At 36.0% G+C, this 25,222-nt stretch overlaps 6 protein-coding genes across 9 annotated transcripts; 4 read left to right on the top strand and 2 right to left on the bottom strand.

The window, feature by feature from the left end:
• The first annotated feature begins 1,099 nt into the window (after nt 1-1,099).
• LOC100636902 (uncharacterized) lies at nt 1,100-11,534 on the top strand. The gene is made up of 9 exons (XM_020008673.1): nt 1,100-1,421; nt 3,523-3,644; nt 3,923-4,039; nt 5,501-5,566; nt 6,021-6,089; nt 6,174-6,309; nt 6,566-6,752; nt 7,869-8,098; nt 9,988-11,534. Exons 1-9 carry the CDS (start codon nt 1,331-1,333, stop codon nt 11,124-11,126), a joined length of 2,157 nt encoding a protein of 718 aa, XP_019864232.1. The 5' UTR covers nt 1,100-1,330; the 3' UTR covers nt 11,127-11,534.
• LOC105316554 (oral cancer-overexpressed protein 1 homolog) lies at nt 11,203-13,293 on the bottom strand. 2 transcript variants are annotated; one of them, XM_020008683.1, is made up of 6 exons: nt 13,180-13,293; nt 12,152-12,376; nt 11,999-12,104; nt 11,629-11,720; nt 11,479-11,584; nt 11,203-11,426 (listed from the first exon to the last, which is right to left on the bottom strand). In XM_020008683.1, exons 2-6 carry the CDS (start codon nt 12,223-12,225, stop codon nt 11,358-11,360), a joined length of 447 nt encoding a protein of 148 aa, XP_019864242.1. In that variant the 5' UTR covers nt 12,226-12,376; nt 13,180-13,293; the 3' UTR covers nt 11,203-11,357. The 2 variants fall into 2 exon arrangements, with proteins under 2 accessions (XP_019864242.1, XP_011409835.1); XM_011411533.2 differs by having other exon boundaries at nt 11,203-11,584.
• Nucleotides 13,294-13,364: 71 nt separating this feature from the next.
• Nucleotides 13,365-16,628, top strand: LOC100636776 (plexin domain-containing protein 2-like). Of its 3 annotated transcripts, none has more exons than XM_020008679.1 (14): nt 13,365-13,519; nt 13,575-13,675; nt 13,819-13,938; nt 14,273-14,342; nt 14,430-14,552; nt 14,793-14,846; nt 14,961-15,025; nt 15,109-15,205; nt 15,260-15,352; nt 15,400-15,487; nt 15,578-15,638; nt 15,689-15,725; nt 15,981-16,144; nt 16,309-16,628. In XM_020008679.1, the coding sequence occupies exons 1-14, from the start codon at nt 13,453-13,455 to the stop codon at nt 16,426-16,428; spliced, it is 1,260 nt and encodes a 419-aa protein (XP_019864238.1). In that variant the 5' UTR covers nt 13,365-13,452; the 3' UTR covers nt 16,429-16,628. The 3 variants fall into 3 exon arrangements, with proteins under 3 accessions (XP_019864238.1, XP_019864237.1, XP_019864236.1); XM_020008678.1 differs by having other exon boundaries at nt 15,909-16,144; nt 16,309-16,594; XM_020008677.1 differs by having other exon boundaries at nt 15,870-16,144; nt 16,309-16,594.
• A 42-nt stretch (nt 16,629-16,670) lies between these two features.
• Nucleotides 16,671-18,406, top strand: LOC100636650 (calcium-binding mitochondrial carrier protein SCaMC-1-like). The gene is made up of 5 exons (XM_011411531.2): nt 16,671-17,365; nt 17,441-17,590; nt 17,675-17,828; nt 17,882-18,096; nt 18,165-18,406. The coding sequence occupies exons 1-5, from the start codon at nt 16,766-16,768 to the stop codon at nt 18,333-18,335; spliced, it is 1,290 nt and encodes a 429-aa protein (XP_011409833.1). The 5' UTR covers nt 16,671-16,765; the 3' UTR covers nt 18,336-18,406.
• LOC100638581 (glyoxal reductase-like) lies at nt 18,296-20,625 on the bottom strand. The gene is made up of 6 exons (XM_003383638.3): nt 20,271-20,625; nt 20,120-20,227; nt 19,997-20,073; nt 19,806-19,950; nt 18,529-18,676; nt 18,296-18,479 (listed from the first exon to the last, which is right to left on the bottom strand). Exons 1-6 carry the CDS (start codon nt 20,555-20,557, stop codon nt 18,414-18,416), a joined length of 831 nt encoding a protein of 276 aa, XP_003383686.2. The 5' UTR covers nt 20,558-20,625; the 3' UTR covers nt 18,296-18,413.
• Nucleotides 20,626-20,676: 51 nt separating this feature from the next.
• On the top strand, nt 20,677-25,192 carry LOC100638454 (very long-chain specific acyl-CoA dehydrogenase, mitochondrial-like). The gene is made up of 21 exons (XM_003383637.3): nt 20,677-20,787; nt 20,842-20,911; nt 20,961-21,033; nt 21,140-21,204; nt 21,275-21,478; nt 21,713-21,778; nt 21,851-21,916; nt 21,968-22,035; nt 22,094-22,225; nt 22,416-22,464; nt 22,509-22,554; nt 22,618-22,721; nt 22,862-22,966; nt 23,446-23,532; nt 23,580-23,642; nt 23,759-23,860; nt 24,070-24,161; nt 24,211-24,283; nt 24,338-24,410; nt 24,515-24,587; nt 24,902-25,192. The coding sequence occupies exons 1-21, from the start codon at nt 20,741-20,743 to the stop codon at nt 25,113-25,115; spliced, it is 1,872 nt and encodes a 623-aa protein (XP_003383685.1). The 5' UTR covers nt 20,677-20,740; the 3' UTR covers nt 25,116-25,192.
• The last annotated feature ends 30 nt before the right edge of the window (nt 25,193-25,222 follow it).

The raw sequence follows: 25,222 nt of genomic DNA, 5'->3' as shown, positions 1-25,222 counted from the left end.
GATAAAGGTACTTAGGCCTAGCTACCATATCAACTTTGTCAGTCTCTATCTTATTTATATATTCCATGTATCTACAATGAAGTGGTGTGTTGCTCATTGAGGCTCACTACAGCATTAACTGTAACAGCTAGAATAGGCAATGACAGCTGCCCTGCATTTAAATTGCTATTGTATTCAATCAAAATTTTAAAGATTTTTCAAGAAATTGAAATTAGCAAAACATTAATAAGTGTCAAGGAAGAGTCATTCTTTGTGTGTTGATATAGTAAGTTTCATTTACTTTGGGCAAATAGCCAAAAATTATCCTGCAATATTAATTTGTAACCGAGTAACATGTACATGATGTAATTGCATAAAGACCCACTCATTAATGATGTTAGCTGTCTATAAGCTGTATGTGCTTTGCTAAACTGACGATAAATGTTTGTCATGGCAACATAGACCCCGCTTAGCGATGGAACATCAAACAGTTGCTGAAAGTGCATGACGTATCATTGATAAGACAATGCCCATTTGAGCTGCCTAAAGTAGGAGGGGCTGATGCAGGATGTACGCTAGTGTGTGTGTCTACTGACCTTCTCATTCTCAATGTGAAGGAGCCAGGATTGTAAAATATCCTTTAATTGTTTGCAAGACAATGGAGTCTTTTTGCTTCCTTTTCTCTTCCTCAAACCTTATCAGTCTTGGTACTTCTCAAGCCATTTCTATCACTCTCTATCACCTTCAATAAATCATTAAATGCAACTTGCAAACTCCTGCAATATAAAAAAGGAAAGAGAAGAGAGAGAGGAAAAAAGTCAAAATGAAAATTAGTTAAGACTTACGGAAATTTACTGAAACCACGTGCTGTCACATGTTCTAATATAGATCTGTCATAGATATTATAATACACTAGTCATCGGTTTTAATTCTACATTTTTGTGGGCATATACATTATACAGGCAAAGGGACCAAGGCATTTGGATGGTTTTAGTTAGTTTTGTCACGTGTAGATACAATTGTGGTTGCACCATATCAATGGTTGGACATTAAAAGCTTTGAGCAGTGGGCAGTAGCATAGCTGTGGTGTGATCCCGCCCTTTCCTTTACATCCTTCCTGCCTTTAGAGGCGTTGCATGTTCAAATTGATGTGCAGAAACGTGTTTGTCATAGTGAAAGTTAAAAGGCAGCACTGAGCAGAATTAGCCTCGGAATTAACAAAGATCTAATCAGCGAAGACTCCTGCTCAATCTCTCTACAGTGATATCTCCAGTAGATACGGACCGGGTATTTCTACATACGAGGGAAGCAAAGGATCCAAAACTTAAATCTAGGCTCAAGAGCTGAAAATATGGCGAAGAGAAGCGCCGTGGAACAGATAGTCATCGAGGAAAAGACCGTCTCTGATGCCATAGCAAAACTTATAGGAGCTAGGGAGAAAGGTGAGTCTGGTAGACTATTGCTGCTCTTAGCCCGTCTCCAAGCATATCCGTGTTAATTGGTGTACGTGTAATAAAATTGCATGGTGATCTCCCTCTCTCCTGGATCATTTGATACCATTGATAGTGTTATTTGATGATATTGCGTACATGTACTTTATGAAGAGTATAACTGTGCCTAATGAATAAGTGTAGAGTTAGGCTAACTGTCTCCCAGCCTTGAAACACAGACTGTGCTCTATACAGTAGATCACTCACACAGTCCATCAAACCCTTCATCTCTCTCTCTAGTTAATAGTCTAGACACTAGTATAGACCTCGGCATTGAGACTTTGATGCAACTCGTAGACTAAATGGCTAGTCCTCTCTCTCTCTCTACCCAAAGGAAATGACCTGCGTATAGAGCTTGCGATGAGAGACACAATTTAGTTTTATCATGAGACTATTATTAATGGAGCATTGCATAGCTCATAGCTCTAGTACATGAATAGTATATACTATAATTATTATTTGTGAGAGACTGATAGGTGATAGAAAGGGAGAGAGAGAGAGGCGGAGGTGATAAATTTAGCATGGCATGATTGATATTTCTGGCCTTGGAAACACTAACTTTATTGTTGTTGGACATCATGTCTTTTAGTGACTGTTGTGTGTATCTTGGGAGCCAGATGACTTGCCTCCCACCAACTGATAGAAATAATGTTGCCCAGTCTAGCCTAGTTATTTTTAGATCTTTGATTTCCTCATTCATGAATACTCAGTATTGCCCGGAATGCTTTGGAGCCCAGACTAAAAGGATTTTGATGTTTATACACTCCTCCTCCTGCCATTGATCTGTGTTCCTTTGAGTGGTGCATAGAGATAGAGAGAGAGAAAGAAAATATGGCTGATTATGCTGCTATTGTTATTATTATTATACTTTTGATGTTCAGTGAATGGATGCTAGCTTGTAGCTTTTACTGTCCCCATGAGTCCATTACAATTGTTTCACTGTTTTGTCTATGATGTCCTCAGGGAGCTGAGAGGTTGCAGTATCATTTTGAGAGTAAATAGATAATGATAAGAAGACAGAAACTGCTATAATGATACAGTAATGCTATTATTAAGCTTAAATTGTTTTATTTTCTTTTTTATACTGAAGACAATTCGACTAATGCTTTATTACGAATCTCTGTCAACATGCCTTGTGTTCTTTCTCCTTCATAAACCAACAGAGTCATTCTATAGACGTATAAGTAGGCTCCAATAAACAAACTCATCGTGCCTGCTACCATCATCAACCGTTTGATAATATCAGCCCATTAATTGAATTTCGAATTTGTAATTAATCATAATTAAGCGGCGTTCATTTCCCAGTATAATAATTATAATCTACGCTAGCTCCGTGAGACAAAAGGCACTTTCTTGATAGCACCTTCCTTTATTGTATCGAGAGGTTTTGTATATATGGGCATTGTTGTATGTAGTTTATCTTAAAGGGAGTACTCACTCCATCACTCACTGATTGATAAGTGAAATCAGTAGTGGAGTGTGTTCTTTTCATGTACTGGTTTTGTTAATGTACATGTACATGTATATCTACATGTAGTGAAGCTGTTATGATATGTGTAGAGTGTTTGATGTGTAGAGTTGATCATTATGTTTACATTGTTAGAAGTGAGCTATCAATTATGCCTTATTAAAAACAAGGCTCACCTTTATTGTTTCACACGAGACTAATGGAGTGCAATTGGCATATCATTCAATTAGAGATTATTATGAGCATATATAATTATCAATGTATCTAGTCTGTAATCAGTAGGAATCCTGAGAATTCGTTATAAATGCCTCACGGCTTTCATTGCATTTATAGTCCATGGATTATTTTGATGTCCTATAGACTTTACTGATGCATAAGTAATGCGTCGATGTGATATCCCCAATGTTTGTTTTGTAGTTACAGTCCGATGCAATAGTGTATAATAATACTCAGAATTGTTTATATACAGCATGTAGTGACAATGTTTGCATGTATTACTGAATCTCCCTTGGGTGATGGAGTAATAATGTGTTTATTTTTCTTCCTCTCTCTGTCTGTCTGCTCTGAATCTCTTTTCCTCTTTAGCGTCTGCTTGGCATCTCAAGTGGGCCAAATTCGAAGAGTGCGAATTTCTAATCTTCTTGTTTGGTAAGCTAGCTGAGCTGAGGTGGATATGGAACGAAGCCTACAAGTCGTTCTTTGAAAAGGTTATTTATCTTTTGATTGTGTGTACTAATTTTAGTAGAATTAGCGAGTGAAGTGAGGAATGCTAAGATTAAATCAGCACTATTTCATTAAAGTTTAATATTCTTTTTTAAAGCTGCATGAGAAGCATAATGTTATGAAATCGAAAATAATCGAGCTGCATGAGGCGCATAATACTTTGAATTAGTTATGAAATCGAAAATAATTGTTTAACTTGATTAATTGTTTAATTACTCCTGTCTTTGTTGGTTTCCTTTGATTGAATCTTTTTCATTACTAGCATCAGAATGATTACCTAAAGACCTTCAAAGACATCTATTATGAGGAGAGGATCATTGAGGACACAAAGAAAGCTCTACAGAATTGTGAAGCAACTGTGAATAAAATAAGAAAACAAGTAAATACTAAACATACTATAAACTAACCATAGTGCTCCTGTATGCGACTAGCTAGTGTACGATGATTGTGTATTTAACTAGCATCATTTTACACTGACTGTAGTGAATTCACTACTACTGCTACTACCGTACACTCCACTACTGCTACAATTATCATTGAAATCACACAATAGGGTTTGTTCCTGGTAGCCCAGTGATATACTGTTATGTGCAACAAGTTGCTTTATTATAGTTTATATTGTATGATGAAGCCAGTTGCTATACTGTCGCTGTTCATCAATATCACTACTACCGTGAAACTAATAACGATATACTGTGTAGTGCAATTGGGATTGAATCTTAACGTAGGGGTTTAGGTTACTGTATTATGATACTACTGCTAAATACTAACCTGTCGAGGGAAGTTTTTGTTTCCAAATGTATTTTGTAATAATAAGCTGCAGAGCCCTGTTTGTTTTTCTAATATCAGTTTACATTTAAAATAAGAAGACACAAGTGATAGAGAAATGGGTACTCAGTTAGCCCAAAGGAGTGAGGCAGAGAGAGAAAGAGAGAGAGAGAGAGGGAGGGAGGGAGGGAGAGGGTAACTGAAAGCATTTTCTTGTGTATGAAAGCTGCCAGTCCGTGTCCTTGTAAGTATAAATAGTATGAGATGACACAAAACGATAAAAACAGACATCACAAACATACACATGAGATCAGAAATAGTTTATCATAATTCTAAAATTTATTTTTCACGCTTAATGCCTTCCCTCTCTCTCTCTCTTTCTTTCACCCATCTCTTTCCTTCTCTAAAAATGCTCCGTTAACATGTTGTGTTTGAAAGACTTCTTTATCATTCCCTCCAACATTTTATTGAAACCTAATCTGATAAAGTGAAGGAGAAATCAGAGAAAGATTGTGTGTGGGTTTGTGTGTGTGTGTGTGTGTGTGTGTGTGTGTGTGTGTGTGTGTGTGTAGTAGAAAATAATCTTAGTCAATGATTTGGCAATCCATTGGATTTGGTGTTGCCAAAATTATGCCTCCAATATCAACAATCATTTCCTACTATTGTCCTCTTGGATAATGTATTTTTAAAATTTGGCCTGCCTTTTGCTCTTTCACCCAAACAACCCCTTATTTCCTGTCTTCTTTTATCTTCCCCTCTTCCTCCCTCTCTCTCCACCCACCCCCTCTCTCTCTTTGCTTTCCCTTTTCTCTCATTTATGTGCATAATATGATACTCTAGTACACTGCATGTGTATTGTATAGAGCCCAATACAATATGATTATAGTTATGATGTTATTAATTATAAGTTGTTGATGAGGATGTTCGCAGCATAAATGGAACATATGTCACTTATTAGGCGGCAATAGTGACAAACAAATTAAACTACGTGCCTGTGTACATATCCATTTACCCTCTCTCTCTCTCTCTTTTCCTTTTTCTTTCTTTCTCTCTCCTCTCTCTCTCTCCCTAGGTTGAATCTGCTCAAAAGAAAGGTGACAGTGTGAAAAAGAACAGCTTAGATCAAGAGTTGGATTCAGTAAGCTACATGTACTTCATAATTATAATAACTGTAGCATACATGTAGGTATGAACACATTAATATTTGTACACATAAACAAACACCACATTCACATATGCACATCTACAGTCATGCATTAAGAGCTAGTCCATATTTACACTGTCCTTGTTTACCCATTTTGAGTTTGTGTGTGTGTGTGTGTGTATCTAGCTGTCTCATTTCCTCATTATTATCATTATATGAAGTCACTGTAAACATGCTCGTGTACACAATTCATATCACATTTTTAATCTGTTCCTCGTCACGTATCTCTTCATGCTGCCAATTAATTACAGTCTGGACCATCATCCTGTAATATACTTAGATAATAATGTATTTTTGATTATTTGCTAAGATCAATCGTATAGCTCAATTGGTAATCTATCAAAACATCCTAATTATTGGTATCCTTTTTGTAATATTGTTTATACAGCAACTGGGAATGAGGGATCACTTGAAAAAGAAGATTGAGGGACATGACGAGAAGATGAAGCAATACAAAGTAATTGAATGACTCTTTTTCTTTTAATTTGATGCATATTTCTTTATTATTATTATTATTATTATTATTATTACTATTAATTAGATTGAGCAGATTCAAAAGGGACTATTGGCTCAGGCTCAAGCTGGTCTCCAGCTGGCTGATCAAATGAGACACTTGTTCATAGCCCAACTGAGGATTGCTGACATACTCGGAACAACCTCCCCTGCTTCTAACAACTGTGAGGAGTAGAGAGAGAGAGAGGAGAGTGGGGAGATGTGTTATTGGACATAGTTTTGATAACTTTTGAGCAATATCAATGAAAACAATGGACACACGAGATAAAAATAATGTAAAATGCAATCAATAATTTCCCTTTATTGTTACACGCTAATGAAAAAGGAGCTATATATGTGTGTATATATATATATATATAGAATAGTAACTGTAATACTGCTCTTGCGTTGGATGTAATAATGTATGTTTCTTTTTTATAGCTGCAACATGGCAGAAGATCACACAAGTCCTCATTGGATTATCTGACACTCTTGGACTCTATCCTCCTCCTTCCGGTTCTGTTGATCCTCTTCCTTCTCCCTCAGAGTCTCCTCATCAAGGAAAGAAATCAACTACCGATTCGCCTTTCTCTATCACTTCTCCAGCTTTCTCTTCATCCTCTTCTGGGTATGTGAGAGAGAGAGAGAGAGGGAAGAAATGAAACAAGGAAGAGTGTAAGAGAGAGAGGGTGGGAGAGGGAGAGAGAGGGAAAGTGAAAGAGAGAGGTAGAGAAACAAGGAAGAGTGTAACTGTCAGATTGTTGCATTGACTGTCACCATTGAATTAGTACAGTCTACATTTTGTATAGACTTTAAGGTTTTAATATGTACCAACTGTATGGTCTAAAACACTGACTTATATGTACACCCCTTAAGCTTAGATCTTTCTTTTACATCATGAATGCATGATATCTATGCCAAAATTACTATTGTGTACGTGTGCCTATGTGTGTGTCTAGAGCCTACATGTATGCTGCTCTACTGCTGGTCTATCAGTCCAAGATGTATTACTTATAACTTATGCTGCTTGTTTGTGTGTCCATTATAAGCTTTCTTACATGTAAGTCTATTGTCAGCATTGATTGTTATTAGGTGCAGTATGTGTCCTATTAGTCCATGGCATGTACATAGAAGCTCTGTACAGTATAGAGGGTGAGGCCTTTTCCTATTGATTGTATGAGTTCAATGAAACACTAGTGTGTGCCTATTATGAAAAGAGATCAAAGGAATATTAGTGAGATAAGCTGGACCGTGTAAACATGTTCAAAGAGAATTAAAACTTTGTAATTGAGAAGGGGGAGATGCAGGGAAGGAAGAGAGAGAAATAATTAAAGAAAACATGAGGAGAAGAGAGAGTGTGTGTGTGTTCAGTAATGTAAGTGTAAGTTTAATTGCACAAAAGGAAAGATATTGAGTGCATAGTCATAACAAAGGAAAGAGTTGATTGTTGAAAGTCATAAAGAAAGAGCAAGAGAGAAAGCCAATCTACTTGATGTCGTTTACAAACGTAACTCTCCTTTCCTTCCTTGATTCTCTTAATCTGATTTGATGCTAATCAAAGACAAAATAATGAATCGATGGTGTTTCCTTGTGTCATCCCAACACTGCTGTATTACATGTACACACGAATGCTATGAATGTATACTATGAAGAGAGAGAGAGGAGGAAATGAGTGAGAGAGACGTAGAAGAGATAAAACTAACACGGCAAGAACTAGAAGCCATTAATATTTTATCATTTCTAGTAATCATACTCCGACAAGTCGTCGCTCTTTCCCGTTTTCTTTCCGTCCCCTCCCGACCGAGCCTCCTCCTCCTCCTCCCCCTCACTCCTCTCACTCTCACTCTCACTCTCACTCTCATGAATCGGATCATTCTCTGACACCTCAAGGTCCGTCTCCAAGCCACGCCCTCAAGCACTCCTCTCCTCATCCAGGAAACAACTTCCGCTCTAGAGCATTCACACGTAGTGCCTGTGAGTACTTTAAAATTATAATTTATTGGTCTCGTAAAAGATGCTGTATTGTACATTTATGTATTTAATGCATGTCTCACTTGTAATAACTTACTGTGTTAGCATACAAACTTACTTATTTGCTAGTTACTAATTATAATGATTGTTAACAGTCTCCATTCATAGCACTCTTGTTATCCTCAACTTAAGAAAAACAAAATCTCAGCATTTTATGAAGAAGACCTCTCTCTCTCTCTCTCTTAGTTATTGTTATTGCTTTGTATGTGATGAAATGATTGAAGCCGTGTTAATCAAAGGCCCATCCCTTCTTTGAGAGAGTTGGTCTTCACTCCAGCTGTTATTAATAGTGACTGCTTGATAACGAGAGAATGATAACAAATATTATTTGATTATAAGCACTTAGGCAATCTTACTATAGCACTGGGTGTGCTACAAAGAGCCGCAAATTAAAGAGTTTACATCTAGTAATGGTTATAGTGATATCACTGGCAAAGGAGTTATTGTAATATGAAGAACGTGTAATATTAACTGTAGTCTTAGTCAACTGTCTATGCTGGCCAGGTTTAGTGGTAGCCATAACAATACTTGGTCATATTCTTAAAATAATTATAATCCTTATTAGTAGTTAATGGTTTTTTTGTGGCACTAATATAATTATCATTAGCTTGATTACATTCATTACTTGATAATATTACAATTGACTGTTCTGTTTATGATCTAGATCACCTAATGCCCTTTTGTCATCATACAAGAGATAAATATTGCCTTATTGCAATAACAAGTGTTGAAGGCAACACCCAGTTCTGTACATATTCATACCGTATCAGTCCCTGTAGTACATGGTCTCTGCCCAAGTTTTGCCAAGAGAAAAGTCTCCATTTTTATACTTTTTCTGATACATATACATGTTTTAAAGTTGTGTAGAAAGTTTGAACTGAATTTGATCAAAATTAGATTTTTTATGATTTTTTAAAGTTGCTCCAAAATTAGGTCAAGTCCCTGTTTTGTAGTACAGGGACTTTGGCCAAATTTCACCAAAATTGAAAAGAAGAGAATTCTTCATTTTTATAATTTTTCTGATACACATACATGTTCTTATGTTGTGTAGAAAGTTTGAGCCAATTCCGATCAAAATTAGATTTTTTACAAATTTTTAAAGTTACTCAAAAATCGAGCCAAAGTCCCTGTACTATAGTACAGGGACTTTGGCCAAATTTCACCAAAAATGACTAGAAGAGAATTCTCCATTTTTATAATTTTTCCTGATACATATACATGTTCTTATGTTGTGTAGAAAGTTTAACCTGATTTCGATCAAAATTGGATTTTTAATGAATTTTTTAAGTTACTCAAAAATCGAGCCAAAGTCCCTGTACTATAGTACAGGGACTTTGGCCAAATTTCACCAAAAATGACTAGGAGAGAATTCCATATTTTAATAATTTTTCCTGATACATATTCATGTTCTTATGTTGTGTAGAAAGCTTGAGCCAATTCTGATTTACAAATTTTTAAAGTTTCTTACAAATTGTGATCTAATTCACTCTACATGAAGGGGCTTATTATAGATATGCACCATATTATTGATCATTGAGAGAAAAGGCAACACATTATTAAGTTATCATCATAAATGGACTTTTCACACAAACACACACACACATACACCATACATGTACATGTACACGTGTACATGTACATGTGTGCTGATTACAGCATTGCTACACATTGTTATGTACATGTATGGCCATATGCTCAAGGCTACCAAATATGTCCACTCCATTGTAAATTAAGAGATTAGAGAAAATTTTTGTGAAAATACGACATAAATTATATCATTAATTTTGCCCACTTTCTTTCTCTCTCTCTCTCTCTCTTTTTCTCATCAATAGCTGACATGACACCATCTCGTGTTAATAAACTTGGTACTTCGTCTACTTCAAATTCACAACCACCACTAGGAGGAGGAGTTTCAGCGTTCCCTCATAAAGCCAGTATCACTATATTTGAGGAGCACCAGCAACTTATGGGAGGAGGAGGAGGAGGAGGAGGAGAATATCATCATCATCCTATTGATAGAACACGCTCCAGGTCACTTGGTTACCCTCACAGTATAACCACATCTTCCTCTGCCTCTTCTTCACCTTACCATACAGCCTCCTCCTCTCCCTATCATCACAATACAAATCCTAATGTGCTCTACGATACTGAAGAACCTCCTTCAATATTGAATCCGTCCAGCGGAGGCGAGAGTAAAGGTTCTTCCCAAGAGTTGGATAGTATGCATGGATCTGAGTCTGACTCAGGATATGCTGACCCAATCGATGCCTTGCAGCAATACTATAACTCAAGGCCCCAGGCTAAAAGCCAGGCGCCAGTAGAGCCTTCCTATCAGAGCCTGGCAGAGATACAGAGGCTCCGAATGGCTGCCGTTAAATTGAACATGATTGAGGATAACGAGGACCCGACCTACTCACGTCCTTTTGATTGCTTGAGGGGACTACCAGAGCCAGTCAGGGTCTCTGGAGGAGGGGAGACCGGTACGCTGGGACGCCGTAACTACAGGCGCCAATACGTTCCAATAGCAACCCCTGAATCACAGGCATCCAGGCATGTCATATCACGCGGTAGCTCGGACGAAGCTATTAGCACATCATCAGAATCACCGGAGCCTAGTCAAACTGATGAGGTACATCCTTTAAGACGGAGTGACAGAACCGGATCACTTGACAGGCTACTGGAGTCGCCCGAAGCTCCTAAAGTCCTTGTTAAAGTGAAAGATGATTTTGTGACAATGAGGCCGCGGGTTAACTCTGACGGTAACATACTAACGAGGAACAAGAACCGCTCCTGTAGACCTGATGTCCTCTCGCCACTTGCCCTTACCTCTAGCACTGCCAGCGAACAGGACCAGACTCCGCCTTCATCACCACATCACTCACCCCTTCATGTACCTGTTGAAGTGACAAAGCTACAAAACGGGTTTGCTAAACTGGTTAATCATAATTACTCGTCTTCGCAAGTACAATAACGTAGAACTGTGATGTGTCTTGTTATTATTATCGTTGTTATTAGTAGTAGACTTTAGTTTCACTCTCAGCCTGTTATAGTATTACTGTGACCTTATAATCACTATTATTATTATTATTATTATTATTATTATTATTATTATTATTATTATTATTATTATTATTTTCGAGTTGTGATATTTTCCATTAAATTATTATCATGTTTTCAAAATTGTTATTGTTTTTTTGTTGGCTCAAAAATTAAGTGATTTCTTTCCCTCTGTTGTCTCTGTTTCCATTTTCAATTTCAATATTGATAATATCTATACAAGTATCGCTAATAATTCTTGTCATTGTTATATTGTGTTCACTAACTTGTCTATATTGTGCTCTTATTTGTTTTAATTTCTCCATATAATCTTTTAACTCAACTTCCAGTACAGGAAATTCCTTCACACATTCAACGAATGATAACAAGACTCTACAATTGAAATTATTTTAAAAATAAAACTATCATGATCTTACTTGGTGATTTTCTCTCTGTCCTTTCTTTTCGTCTCTTCCTCTTGCCGTAACAATGAGACCCACGTACTACCAAATCCCAAATAAAAACCAATCTAGAAATTAGAACAAGAATGTTTTTATAAAATTTAGTCAATTTTGTTAATTAAAAAATTTTTGCTTGTCACGGATTTCATGACAATGGAACTAATGGGTTTTTGCTTGTCACGGATTTCGTGACAATGTAACTAATGGGTTTTTTGCTTGTCACGGATTTCGTGACAATGGAACTAATGGGTTTTTGGCAATAAAAATTTAATTTTAGAACTGCAACCCCCATATCAAGAAAAAAGTAGCAAAATTGTGCGATTCAATAATCATAATTTCTCTTCACCTCTTCTCCAATTCCTTCTCCTTCCTTATAGCCAATATCATATCCATCACTCAATCCTTTCTTTCTACCAGCCTCATATCCTTCCTCGTATCCAGCCCTTTCAGCTCTATTATTATAAAAATTAATATAAATAGACTCAGTGTTATATTTTACTTTTCTTCTGATAGAAAAATTTCATCAAATGGATCTGGTTCCATTGAAAAAGACTGCTTTTCATTGGAAGCCATGTTTAAGATACCAGAAATTAAAACCGAATTATAGAAATTTCAGAATAAATCTTGCACACAAACTGGGTTTTGTGGACAAGACAAAAATGGAGACTACTGTTCTGTTAGGTTCTTTCGTATGAATGAAATTTTGCCTGGACTTCCTACTAGCCTACAAAGAGGAAGGAAAATTAAATTTATAAAAAATTATGAAATCAGCTCAAACTAGATATGCAACAAAAATATAATGTATATAAACTACATCAGAAAAGAATATGTATCAGAAAAATTATAAAAATTGAGAATTATCTCCTTTTTATTTTTGGCAAATTTTTGGCAAAATTTTGCCAAAGTTTTTGTACTACCATATAGTGGGAAATTTGGAGGGAGTAAAATTTGGCGAATTGCTAAATTTTGGTTATTGGCGGATTTTAATTTGGCAAATTAGTGGCCATGTGCCATTGAGTATGTACATAATGGCTTAAAATGGCGGATTTTATTTTGGAAAATGGCTATCAAAATGTCAAATTTGCCAAATTTAATTCCCTCCAAAATTTCCCTCTATACGGTATGTGCAGGGACTTTGGCCCAATTTTGGAACTTTAAAAATTTGTAAAAAAATCCAAATTTGATTGGAATCAGCTCAAACTTTGTACACAACATAAGAACATGAAAACGTATCAGAAAAAAAATTAATGAAAATGGAATTCTCTCCTAGCCATTTTTGACAAATTAATACCATGTATCAGGGTTTTAAGTAAAACAGGACACCTCATGAGCTGGCAAAAAGCTAAGCACTGTATCAAAACTTTGTGGGAAACCCTGATAGAGACACTACAGTTCAATAACCAAGCACAAGCAAAAAATAATGAATTTTTGTAGTCAGTGCCAGTGGCTGGTATGAACCTATATCCACTCTTGCCTATACTGACTCAACTCTTTTAGAAATTACTAAAGTTTTTTTAATGTACTTACTTTGACTGAGCTTGTTAAAAATGTATAAATCCACTCAAAATAGCAAATATCTTTAATGCTCCTTTAATTCTAGATCTAGCCACTCCTTTATAGGTGGATGCAATTATATTGCTAACGATAGCTTTGGTTAATTAACAATGCGTTAAATTATTGTGTGTTTACATAATCAATAGATGCCTATAAAAATACTCTATTGGCCTATTCATTCCCAGTCAGAGTGCAGGGACGCGAGGGTAACCTTGAGTGAAGCTGCAAGCTACAACTTGACTTACAATGAAGTCCACAGTCTTGTTCCTGTCTCTCTTGTTTTCCCTTGCCTTCTCCTTTGATGAAGACATTGGTTAGACTAGCTCATGATAGCTGAGCCACTTCTCTCTCTCTCTCTCTTCCTACAGAGTATTATACAGAAGAAGGGAACGAAATTGAGAACAGCCACATCACGACAGTATTCAGGAGCAAGAGACAAGAGGGACCAGGAAATGCCACAACTGTATCTGTAAGAGTAAAAATAATAGATCTGTTACTGTTAAAACAACATCATTAATTTCCCCACCACAATTGTCATCATCATCATCTTATTATTATTATTATTATTATTATTATTATTATTATTATTATTATTATTGTTGTTGCTGTTAGGATCATCATGTCTACTATCGGTCTCAGTACATATCTCGTGGTGACTCCTACTGGTTTGAACTGAAAGGCAGAGAAGGCGTGAATGAGACAGCCATCCAGGAACTCTTTCGTTATTATGTGGTAAAAGAAGAGAGAAGGAGAGAGAGGGGAGGGAGGGAGGGAAAGTTATGTAAATAATAGGAAGAATGCATAATATAGGTAGTCTTGATAATAGTCTATAGTGTAGTATTGGTGGGTGATTATCAACTGATAATAGTAAAGAGTGAGATTATATCAAGATGTTCATACTAACACCTTACATGTTAATATACATGTAGCCATACATGTACATGTAGCTGCTAGCCATATAAACACCAAGTCATGTGTAATGTATAGTAGCCTCAGCCCTGACGTGACTACATGCATATGTTTCCTGTCATGTGTTGACATGTAAATATTGTATTATGCTATGTAGGTATGGAGAATGCCCTTCCCTTTTCCCTTTTATGGACACATACTTGATAGAATAGCCGTATCCACTGGAGGTAAGAGAGAGAGAGAGAGAAGAGTGAGAGAGATAAGGAATATAATATTGTATATAGTTTCACACGTATTTCTTACTCTTTTAAAAGGTTTTCTATACACTGGCACATTTTATCACAGTCAGATCCACTTGACACAATTCATTGCACCTTTACAAGCTAATTTTAATCCTTCGCTCAACGACACTGCTAAAATACTGGTCTACAGTACAGGTAATAATGAGCGTAAGAGTATGTGTTTACTTCTTTTCTGTAAAAGTTCCTGTCTAGTTGTAAACTGGGCCACAATTATGCATTAACATATTCTGTTGCTTCATAAACATATGGTATAGATATTTATACATGGCATTGGACAACTGGCAGTGACATGTATCAGTAATGTAGTTTATCTTGTTCTTGTTCTGTTATTTTTTATTGTTATTCTATTTTCAAAATAATATATATTTTTTGTAGCAAACAGATTCACTGTTCAGTGGGAAGGCGTCCATAATGATGATCACATTAACGGTATGGCCTATCAATCTCCACACACTCTCTCTCTCTTATTCAATAATCTCTGCTCTTTATCGTTTAATCCCCCTCTACTTCTCTGTATTTATTATCGTTATTTTGTTTTTATAGATGGCGAGTTTACATTTCAAGTCTCCCTCTTTCCTGATGGTACCATTCATTTTGCATACCGTGAGGTACAAACTTCATTATACTGTACATATATACTTTTAACATTATTGTTATCATCATAATCATCACAACTTCTTGTTCATTGCAGATACCATTGCCCATAAATAAGATCAATAATGATGAGCATCCCGTTGAAGTTGGACTGGCTGATTCTTTCTATGTTGACGTGATTGATCGATTCGGACGTGAGTCTATTTGTTTTTATTTCTGTAATTTTTATTCTCATTCATCTTCTTTAGGAATCATTCGTTATATTTATGAATACTCACGTATACAACTCAACAAGACGCAGGAATTATCGAACACTGCTTACGTCATTACGCCAGTGCCAAGTAAGCACTCTCGTCTTTGTAAATTGTTGCATACTCCAGTAAACTAGATTGCATTATTGCTAACTCATGTGAAAGTTGCTCTAACATCAGCAAGCAAGGAATTTTTAATTGTGCTTGGTGTGCAAATTTATCAAGGTATTAGTTATTATAGTTATTATTATTATCATCGCTGTTGTTTGTTTTTTGTTTATTATTATTGTTGTTGTTCTTTTTTAATTTTTTTAGATGTTCTGATGGAATAGACAGGCATAGACAAGAATGGTTCATCGCTGGCTGCCATAATCAAGTAATTACTAATGTATTTTGTACCTTTTATTTATACTGATTACTTTGTAGGCTGTTTCAACCTGCCAGACCTCAACTGTGAGACCAAGTGAGTTCAACTATGGTATATGCATTGTGTCGTGTGTGGCTTCTTTATTTTTACTTATTTACTATTGCTACATTTGATATCATTTCTCTAATTGTTTGTACTCTTCTCTCTCCCCCCTCTCTCGCTCAATGTGTCTGCACACAGCTGTAACCACACGACCAATTTATACTTCATCTTTTTTAGTCTCCTCCACACGACAAATTTTTACTCCATCTTTTTTAACTTCCTCTCCTCCTCTTCCTACAATTACTTCAGGCCCTCCACAGACCACAACTCCTCCAAGAACCTCCTTATCGACAGGTGCTGAGGTTGGCATTGGTCTGGTGGCGGTATTCCTGTTAGTCCTGATAATCCTGGTGGTTGTGATTGGAGGTGTAGTGTTGTACCTTAGACTCAAGAGGCCAGTCTCAGGACCTCAGGTAATTATTATGTATGCTTATTTTTAATATTCTGAGCTGATACAAAGTATGCCAAAGTCTGGGGGGAAAAGCATGAGTTGTTATACAGAAAACATGCAGGCATTTCAAAAGCACCCCCATTTTTACATTTTCTGATAATTACTGCTTCATTATTATCTTGCTAGAGTCAGGTTGTTTATAAACAAAAAAAAGGTGAACAAGGTCTTGATTTTCCTGATGATACTGACGGATTTGTTGATAAAGACGAGTTGGCAATTGAGGTTGATGAAGCCAGTATACTATGAAGGATGTTATAACAGCAATCGTGTGCATATAAGAGTGTAATTTTCAATATTGATTATGTAAAACAGTTATTATTTCATTTTTTGCCCATCGCTATTATTATTATTTTTTGCCATTTCTATGATTTCTCTTGATTTTACTCAATCACACTCAAGCTGTTTTATTTAATATCATTGATTTTAAGTGGAGACATGAATTGTAATTATTTTAATGAAAAGACAACAGTGCGAACAAGACAAGCAAAAAGGTGCAAACAAGCAAAAGTTCTTATATTAAATCAATCAATAATAAAAATAGAAGATTAGAAGAAGTAGGTGTGTTATTAGCAGGGGAAGAATTATGAATGAGAAAGTGAAAGACAAGCTGTTATCATTGTTTAATAAGCTAGATAAAGATGGAAGCGGGAATATATCTCTGGAAGAGCTCTCTCTAGCCTGCTCTGACCTCTCCATAAAGCTAACAGAAGATGAAAAGAGAAGATTCCTAAGAGCTGACTCGAGTGGTGATCGCTTGCTCGATTTTGAAGAATTCTGTTCATTTTATACTCAGTCTCTTCAGGGAGTGTTTGATAATATCGACAAAGACAAGAGCGGGGAGATAAGTGTGGCTGAATTAGAAGATGCCTTTAAGAGGCTAGGCCAATCAGTGAATGGGAGGGAACTAAAAGCACTGCTAGCTCAAGTTGATAAAGATAAGAATGGCCGCGTCGATTTTAACGAATTCTCAGAATATTTTATTTCTCTCCCATCTCCATCCGTCCGTGCTGTACTGGAACAATGGTCGAGCGGTTTATCTGTTGACGTCGGTTCGGATTTAGCTCCGCCTGTCATCCCACCTCCTTCGATGAAGATTGGCTTGACACTATTTGCCGGAGGAACAGCAGGGATTGTGTCGAGGACTGCAACTGCACCTTTAGAAAAAATCAAAATATTAGCCCAAGTTAGTAGTATGTACTTATTATTAATCCAACGTTATCCTCCTTCTCCCTCCTTTTCTCTCTTACTATGCTTTTAGACTAATGGTGAAGCAAGGTTGGTTTCCACTTTTAATAATATCATAAAAATGGAGACATGGAGAGGACTGTATGCTGGCAATGGGTTGAATTGTTTACGTGTGCTTCCATTTTCAGGGCTTGTTTGTCTTGCCTATGCCAACATTGCACAAGTAATTAAAAATTAGACCCACTTCCTCCTTTTCTATCCTTAATGAACATACCTCTCTCTCTCTCTCTCTCTCTCTCTCATTTAGTATTTCCCACTAGATGGTACATCAGATAATGTAAAGGTGAATACAATGGTGAGAATGGGAGTGGGAGCATTCGCTGGTTGTTTTGCTACAATCCTCACTCATCCAATAGACCTAATTAGAGCACAGGTTACTATAGACACTGCGAATAAACACAGTTAGTATAATCAACAACAGAACAATTTTATGTTATCATTGTTGATCCACTAGGTTTGGCTCAAAGAATTCGAATAATTTATCAACAAGAGCAACTCCGCGGTTTATACAAGGGACTAGGTCCAACGCTGCTAGCAATAGCTCCATTCATAGCCGTCCAACAAGCAAGCTATGACCTTTTGAAACACAAAGCAACACTGCATGGGCTGACACCAAGCCCAATGCTCTTTTTAACTTGTGGAGCACTTGCTGGAGCTACTGCACAAACAGTAATAAACAAATCCATCTGTTTGACATTATAAGTGTCTCTTTTTTTCTCCTCTCTCTCTCTCCCAAGGCTGTATATCCACTTGATGTAATAAGGCGAAGACTGCAAGTGTCTGGAGCAGCTGCAAGATCCCTGAGAGAATTATTTTCAGGCCTCAGTGTGACATATCTTAAAATAATGCCATCAGTTGCTATTAGTTTACTAGTAAGAGACGCTTTATTAGGAAGACTGAAAAAATAAATATTATTATTATTATTATTATTTTTATAACAAGTTTTGTAATAGTAAAACTAGATTGTCCATTTCGGCCATAAATCGTTACGGCAACCAGCCAGCAGTATCAATTACATCCCAGTCAAACCAAGCATTTCTATTCCAGCTGTTCTGTGGGTTTAAAAAATACATCAACCTATTTCATCCTTGTTTAATTTACCATGGTAGCCATGTCTTCGGACGATATCTCAAAATCAAAAATATCAGCATTTTCCTTGATCCTTTTTTCATTGCTGCTTTTGGGTATGCAGACAAACCCCCTTTGTAGTGACCACCTTATGAGACACTGGGCTGGAGACTTGTTGTACCTTATTATAAAATAATAATGTAGTAATATGGAGCCTCTATATAGTGGGCACTTTGTGACAAAAATGATTTTTTTGCAAATATTTTTTAAGTTGCTCAAAAATCAAGCCAAAGTCCCTGTACTATAGTACAGGGATTTTGGCCAAATTTCGCCAAAAATGACTAGGAGAGAATTCTCCATTTTTATAATGTTTTCTGATACATATACATGTTCTTATGTTGTGTAGAAAGTTTAAACTGATTCCAATCACATCTGAATTTTTTACATATTTTTAAAGTTGCTTCAAAATCAGGCCAAAGTCCCTGTACTATAGTACAGGGATTTTGGCCAAATTTTGCCAAAAATGACTAGGAGAGAATTCTCAATTTTTATAATGTTTCCTGATACATATACATGTTCTTATGTTGTGTAGAAAGTTTGAACTGATTCCGATCACATCTGGATTTTTTACATATTTTTAAAGTTGCTCCAAAATCAGGCCAAAGTCCCTGTACTATAGTACAGGGATTTTGGCCAAATTTTGCCAAAAATGACTAGGAGAGAATTCTCCATTTTTATAATGTTTTCTGATACATATACATGTTCTTATATTGTGTAGAAAGTTTGAACTGATTCCGATCACATCTGGATTTTTTACATATTTTTAAAGTTGCTCCAAAATCAGGCCAAAGTCCCTGTACTATAGTACAGGGATTTTGGCCAAATTTTGCCAAAAATGACTAGGAGAGAATTCTCAATTTTTATAATGTTTCCTGATACATATACATGTTCTTATGTTGTGTAGAAAGTTTGAACTGATTCCGATCACATCTGGATTTTTTACAAATTTTTAAAGTTGCTCCAAAATCAGGCCAAAGTCCCTGTACAGGGATTTTGGCCAAATTTTGCCAAAAACAAAAAAGAGGGAAATCTCCATCTTAATATTTTTCCTGATATATATACATGTTTTTATGTTGTGTAGAAAATTTGAGCTGATTTCGATCATATTTAAATTTTTTATAAATTTTTTAATTTGCTCCAAAAGCCAAGTATGCTTTTTAGCTCACTTAATAATAGCATGGCTTTGTTAAAACCCTAAGCACATGGTAAGGAATGCAATCAGTACACGAGGTGCTGTTGGCGTTACTAACTTCTTAGCAATAGCGACTAGCCCAGGATCATTTAGTAGGCTTCCTTTCGTCAAAGGAGAATAAGCTTCAACGACGATGTTCTGTGACTGGCAGTAAGAGACTACCTCATCTCTGGTAAGAAACGGAGTTACTTCTATTTGATTAACTGAGACAAGGAGAAAAAAAGAATAAATTAAATATTACTTAATTACCAGCTGGTTTAGCATGTGGGCGTGCTTCCATAAGTTTTTGCAAATGAAGAACATTGAAATTAGAAACACCAATAGACCTGCAAAAATTATTAATTATTATTAAAGTCACCACCGCCCACATACTTAATTAGTCCTTGTTTCTGAAGTTCAATTAATGTGTCCCATGTTTCCAGTATATGTCCACCAGACGGTGAGTGAATGAGATAAAGATCAACGTAATCTAAGTCCAACCTATCACAAAACATTAAAACTTTCGCACGTAAAAATTTCTCACCTTTTCAAACTGCTATGAAACGCCTTGAGCGTTTTCTCACGCCCATGATCAGTGACCCAGAGTTTAGTTGTAACGAATATCTGATCACGTGAGAGGCCACACTCTTTCACAGCCTTACCAACCTCAGCTTCATTCCTGTAATCTGTTGCAGTGTCCAGGAGTCTGTACCCAGTTCTAATGGCGCTCAGTGAAGCTCCTGTTGTATCATCCGCCAGATACACTCCTAGTCCTAGTATTGGTATGCTGTGGTCTGGTGATAAAGGAATTGTACTGGATAAAGAGAGCATGATTATAATAATTTTTGGTGTTTTATTGCTGCAAAAACAATGTGGGGTGGGGCTAAAAAGTAGGTGGGGCTGAGCTGAGGTACTAATTAATTATTCACACATTTTGGTAGGCGTTGTTAGGGTGTGGTCTATCATCAGTAATAATTTTTGACATTTGCCAAGCTGTCTACTATTTCAAGAGACATGGCCTCTCTTCTTTTAAGATCTGCTGCTACCCTGATTCGACCATGGTAAGGACTAATGGCTGTATTGTTACTGAGGGCCTTATTTATTGTTTAATGTAGTTTACAGCGCTCTAATACCCCAGTCTCATCCGTACTACTCTCCAGACTGTACTCTGACAAGAAGCCACCGGTAAATACAATAATGGTAGTAGTAGTAGTATTTGCATTTTGTGCTGTAGGAAACGGACTCGTTTGTCATGAATACTTTTTTGGGTCGAATGAACACAACAGAAGTATTCCCGTATCCTGATGGTAAGTTATGATTTGTGATGCAATAAAGTATGATGACATTATTTTCATTGTTATTATGTTATTATATAATGTACATTTATTATGAGTTTTGTTTTTAACTTTGTAGTCATGAGCACAGAGGAAAGAGAGAATATTGCAATGTTTGTAGACCCAGTCAATAAATTCTTTGAGGTACACGCGTGATGTGAATATATTTCAAAAAACTGACTATAAAATATACTGTCCTTCTTTCTCTTTCTAGGAAGTCAATGATGCTGCTCGAAATGATAAAGAAGAGACAGTCCCTCCTGAGATAATGGCCCAGTTGAAAGACATGGGAGCATTTGGCTTACAAGTTCCGACCAATTTAAAAGGACTGGGTCTCACAAACACCCAGTACGCCAGACTTACGGAAATCATTGGCGGATATGACCTGGGGGTTGGTATCATGCTCGGTGCCCATCAGGTAAGACAAAGGAACAAGTTATGGGGTGTATAAGAGTAGGGCCATGTACATGTACATATACATTAAAACATTTATTGTTAATAATGATAATAATAATAATAATAATAATAATAATAATAATAATAATAATAATAATAATAATAATAATAATAATAATAATAATAATAATAATAATACTAATAATAATAATAATAATAATAATAATAATAAACTTATTTTATTCATCTCTTTCAGTCCATTGGATTCAAAGGAATTCTACTATTCGGTAATGAGCAACAGAAGGAAAAGTATCTGCCAATGGTATGTGAATGTATATATATGCACCACAAAATATGATTATGACTATCATGTGACTATCAATCATCTTGACAGGTTGCATCTGGTGAGAAAATTGCAGCATACTGTTTAACAGAGCCAACGAGTGGATCTGATGCTAATGTTAGATCAACATTATAATTCCAGTGTCTTATATTACATGTTCTATTGTAGTCCATAAGATCAAGAGCTGTCAAGAGTGACGATGGAAAGCATTATGTATTAAATGGCGGGAAAATATGGTTAGGAACTTATCCTTAGCATTTTGTATGTTGCATTTCCATCTTCACTGTCGTGCAGGATCAGTAATGGTGGCATTGCTGATATATTCACAGTTTTTGCTCAGACTCCAGTCCTCAATCCTGCCACTGGGGAGACTAAAGATAAAGTCTCTGCATTCATCGTGGAGAGGTCCTTCCCGGGTGTAACAAGGTAATCCATCCTCACTATAGGATGAACATAATAATAAATACATGTATAGCAGAATAGATAATCAATAATTATTAGTGGTATATTAGTGATAGTTTTTCTATTGGGCTATCTCATTTATGTACATGTACTGTATTGATTCCAGCAACATAAGAGCATGTATTATCGTACAATTATGTATTTTTCATGTTAGTGGTCCTCCGGAGAAGAAGATGGGCATCAAAGCATCAAACACGGCAGAGGTGTGTCCATTATCACTCATTAACACCTTCTCATTGCTAATTAGGTTCACTTTGATAACGTTCATGTACCAGTGGAGAATCTGTTAGGAGGTGTGGTAATATTGATAATTAGTGTTAATCACTTTAATGCATTTTTAATATAATTAATATTAGGTGAAGGGGAAGGGTTTAAGGTGGCTATGAATATACTTAATAACGGTCGGTTTGGTATGGCTTCTGCTTTGTCTGGGACCATGAGGAAGTTGATATCACGAGCTGTGAGTGTAACACAATAATTAATATAAACCTCTTAATATCAAGCTTTGCATGTATAGTACATGTACATGTATCTTTAATTTTAATGCACAACAAAGTTTTGATATTAATATACATGCACATGTGTATATTTATGCTTTAGGTTGATCAAGTATCTAATCGTGTACAATTTGGAAATAAATTGGAAGTATACGGAGTCGTGAGAGAGAAACTAGCCAGGATGACACTTGCTCACTTTGTAACTGAAGTAAGTATTGAATAAATAGCGACCATACATGTATCACTGATACTCTTTACTTTACATATGGATACATGTACATGTTTACTTTAAACCTCCAGAAAGTTTGAACTGTTATAATAATGATGATCAGTATTGTTGTCATTGTTCAATTATTAAGGGATCCTTTGTTATACACTTTATACAAACTGGATACAATAGTTTCTTTAAATAAAGGATATTGAAAATACTATTTTGATTTAAACAATGATTCTGAATATTATATAAACTAGTTGGATAAACTCCATTTTTGTAGATGCCCAGCTTAGCTAGCCATTGCTACCTAAAATTCATGTTTATCTGTCTCAAACTTTGGCAGATTACTTGTAAACTGTTAAGCATAAACAACAACAGCATAGTGATATTATTGACTAATTATATGTTTGAACATCGTACACTTAAAGTGTTTGTCATTGCACCCAAGAATACACTCACACGTATTTCCATAGTCCATGGCCTACCTGCTCAGTGGTAATATGGACAGCGGGTCTGTTGAATTTCAATTGGAGGCTGCTATTAGCAAGATCTATGGATCAGTGAGAACCATAATGATATCCAGCACTATTATTATACTTTATATTAGGAAGCTGCTTGGATGGTGGCTGATGAATGCATCCAACTCCACGGAGGAATGGGATTCATGACCGTAATAATAATAATGATTCATTGCTCTCTATTATTAATGTTCTCTCTCTCTCTCTCTCTCTCTCTTTTCTACTTTATTCTTCTCTTGTTCTCACTATCTATTCTCTTCTCTCTCAGGAATGTGGTTTAGAGCGAGTGATGAGAGACCTTAGGATATTTCGTATATTCGAGGGAAGCAATGACATTCTACGCCTTTTCATTTCACTAACTGGATTACAAGTAAGCTCTTGAATTGAATGATCTATTACATGTACTTTATACTTTTGGAACAACATTTCCCAATGTGTTTCCTTTATGCTGGATTCTCAATAATGTGCTGATAGGCACTCCTTTTAATATAATAATTACCACTACCATAGTCCTTCACTATTAGCACTGCATTCAAATTCAATTGTTTTTTTTTCTCCATGCAATGTACATGTATGTAGTTTGCTGGAAAGCATTTAAGAGCAGTCCAGAGTTCAATAAAGAGTGGAGATGTGAACACTCTCTTCTCCGAAGGATTCAAAAGGACTAAAAGGTCATTTGATGTGCATCATTAAATTGTTTTTAATAATAATGCCTAACAGAGTAATGGGAATGTCTACAGTTGATTCAATCAATGATCAAGTTCACCACAAATTAGCTACATCGGCTAACCAAGTGGGTTTTTATGGTATAATGTAGTTTTATATTTCATCATGTCTCACTTTTCAGATGGCTCAGTGTGTCGGTGAATTTGGAGGAGCTTGTGATCATTTGTTAATGAAATATCGCAAAAACATTATCCGTAAGTTTTACTATTGTATGATAACTTACTGTATAATAATAATAATAATAATAATAATAATAATAATAATAATATGTATTTTATGGTACTTATTCTTTTGCTAGATGAGCAATTTCTCCTTCAGAGATTAGCAAATGCTTCAATTGACTTATATGGAATGGCAGCCGTGCTGTCAAGGTAAGGGATCAGACCTTTTATCAGTACTATCAAGAGTGGATAATTACACTCATGGTACTATCAAGTGTACCCTTGTACTATCATCACATGAAAATACTACATAAAATCACTCTTAATTCAATCAAGATAGAAAGTAGCCTCTATCTCTATACATTATACATATATGCATGTGTTGTTATTGTGCTGTGCTGTAATGTTTTGCCGTTTTCACTTGCATGTTTTCTTTGTCAAGAAGAGCCGGTCACTAAAATGCTTGTTTAATGCATGACGTTTGTGTTGTTCTGTGAAATATAAATAAATATTGTAACTTTTAGGACTAGCAAGTCACTCTCTGATGGCTCTCCTTCGGCCAATCATGAGCTGCTATTAGCGACAACGTTTTGCCAACAAGCCAACTCTAGAATTAAAACAAACTTGGCATCTCTCTCTGCTAGGTTTGATATCGAGCTCGACTCTTCGATGGCAGATATTGCTAAAGCGACCACAGAGAACGGAGGAGTGGTATCAGTTCATCCATTACGCATCTGACTCAGTATATGCAGTAATAATGAATAATCGTCATTGTGTAACTATAATTATTGTTGAATAAAAGTTTCTTGAATTACTTTGTTGTAGTGCTTATAAGATGACTCTTG

Source organism: Amphimedon queenslandica, unplaced genomic scaffold (assembly GCF_000090795.2).
Source record: "Amphimedon queenslandica unplaced genomic scaffold, v1.1 AMPQUscaffold_13508, whole genome shotgun sequence".
NCBI lineage: Eukaryota > Metazoa > Porifera > Demospongiae > Haplosclerida > Niphatidae > Amphimedon > Amphimedon queenslandica.
This window is presented reverse-complemented; position numbering and strand designations above follow the sequence as displayed.

Excerpts from the sequence above, each read along its gene's own strand:
- LOC100636902 (XM_020008673.1), top strand. The coding sequence starts at position 1,331 with ATGGCGAAGAGAAGCGCCGTGGAACAGATAGTCATCGAGGAAAAGACC. Across the intron at positions 1,422-3,522 it reads TATAGGAGCTAGGGAGAAAG|CGTCTGCTTGGCATCTCAAG; the intron begins GTGAGTCTGGTA and ends TTTCCTCTTTAG. Across the intron at positions 8,099-9,987 it reads AGCATTCACACGTAGTGCCT|CTGACATGACACCATCTCGT; the intron begins GTGAGTACTTTA and ends TCTCATCAATAG.
- LOC100638581 (XM_003383638.3), bottom strand. The coding sequence starts at position 20,557 with ATGCTCTCTTTATCCAGTACAATTCCTTTATCACCAGACCACAGCATA. Across the intron at positions 20,074-20,119 it reads CAGAAACAAGGACTAATTAA|GTCTATTGGTGTTTCTAATT; the intron begins GTATGTGGGCGG and ends TAATTTTTGCAG. Across the intron at positions 18,480-18,528 it reads CCGAAGACATGGCTACCATG|AACAGCTGGAATAGAAATGC; the intron begins GTAAATTAAACA and ends TTAAACCCACAG.
- LOC105316554 (XM_011411533.2), bottom strand. The coding sequence starts at position 12,225 with ATGGCTTCCAATGAAAAGCAGTCTTTTTCAATGGAACCAGATCCATTT. Across the intron at positions 12,105-12,151 it reads ATTTTTCTATCAGAAGAAAA|AGCTGAAAGGGCTGGATACG; the intron begins GTAAAATATAAC and ends TTATAATAATAG. Across the intron at positions 11,585-11,628 it reads GACAGAGAGAAAATCACCAA|AGTCTTGTTATCATTCGTTG; the intron begins GTAAGATCATGA and ends TTTCAATTGTAG.
- LOC100636776 (XM_020008677.1), top strand. The coding sequence starts at position 13,453 with ATGAAGTCCACAGTCTTGTTCCTGTCTCTCTTGTTTTCCCTTGCCTTC. Across the intron at positions 15,488-15,577 it reads TGGTGTGCAAATTTATCAAG|ATGTTCTGATGGAATAGACA; the intron begins GTATTAGTTATT and ends TAATTTTTTTAG. Across the intron at positions 15,639-15,688 it reads TCGCTGGCTGCCATAATCAA|GCTGTTTCAACCTGCCAGAC; the intron begins GTAATTACTAAT and ends ATTACTTTGTAG.
- LOC100638454 (XM_003383637.3), top strand. The coding sequence starts at position 20,741 with ATGGCCTCTCTTCTTTTAAGATCTGCTGCTACCCTGATTCGACCATG. Across the intron at positions 21,779-21,850 it reads AGGAAAAGTATCTGCCAATG|GTTGCATCTGGTGAGAAAAT; the intron begins GTATGTGAATGT and ends TCATCTTGACAG. Across the intron at positions 21,917-21,967 it reads CGAGTGGATCTGATGCTAAT|TCCATAAGATCAAGAGCTGT; the intron begins GTTAGATCAACA and ends GTTCTATTGTAG.
- LOC100636650 (XM_011411531.2), top strand. The coding sequence starts at position 16,766 with ATGAATGAGAAAGTGAAAGACAAGCTGTTATCATTGTTTAATAAGCTA. Across the intron at positions 17,591-17,674 it reads CCTATGCCAACATTGCACAA|TATTTCCCACTAGATGGTAC; the intron begins GTAATTAAAAAT and ends TCTCTCATTTAG. Across the intron at positions 17,829-17,881 it reads AGACACTGCGAATAAACACA|GTTTGGCTCAAAGAATTCGA; the intron begins GTTAGTATAATC and ends TTGATCCACTAG.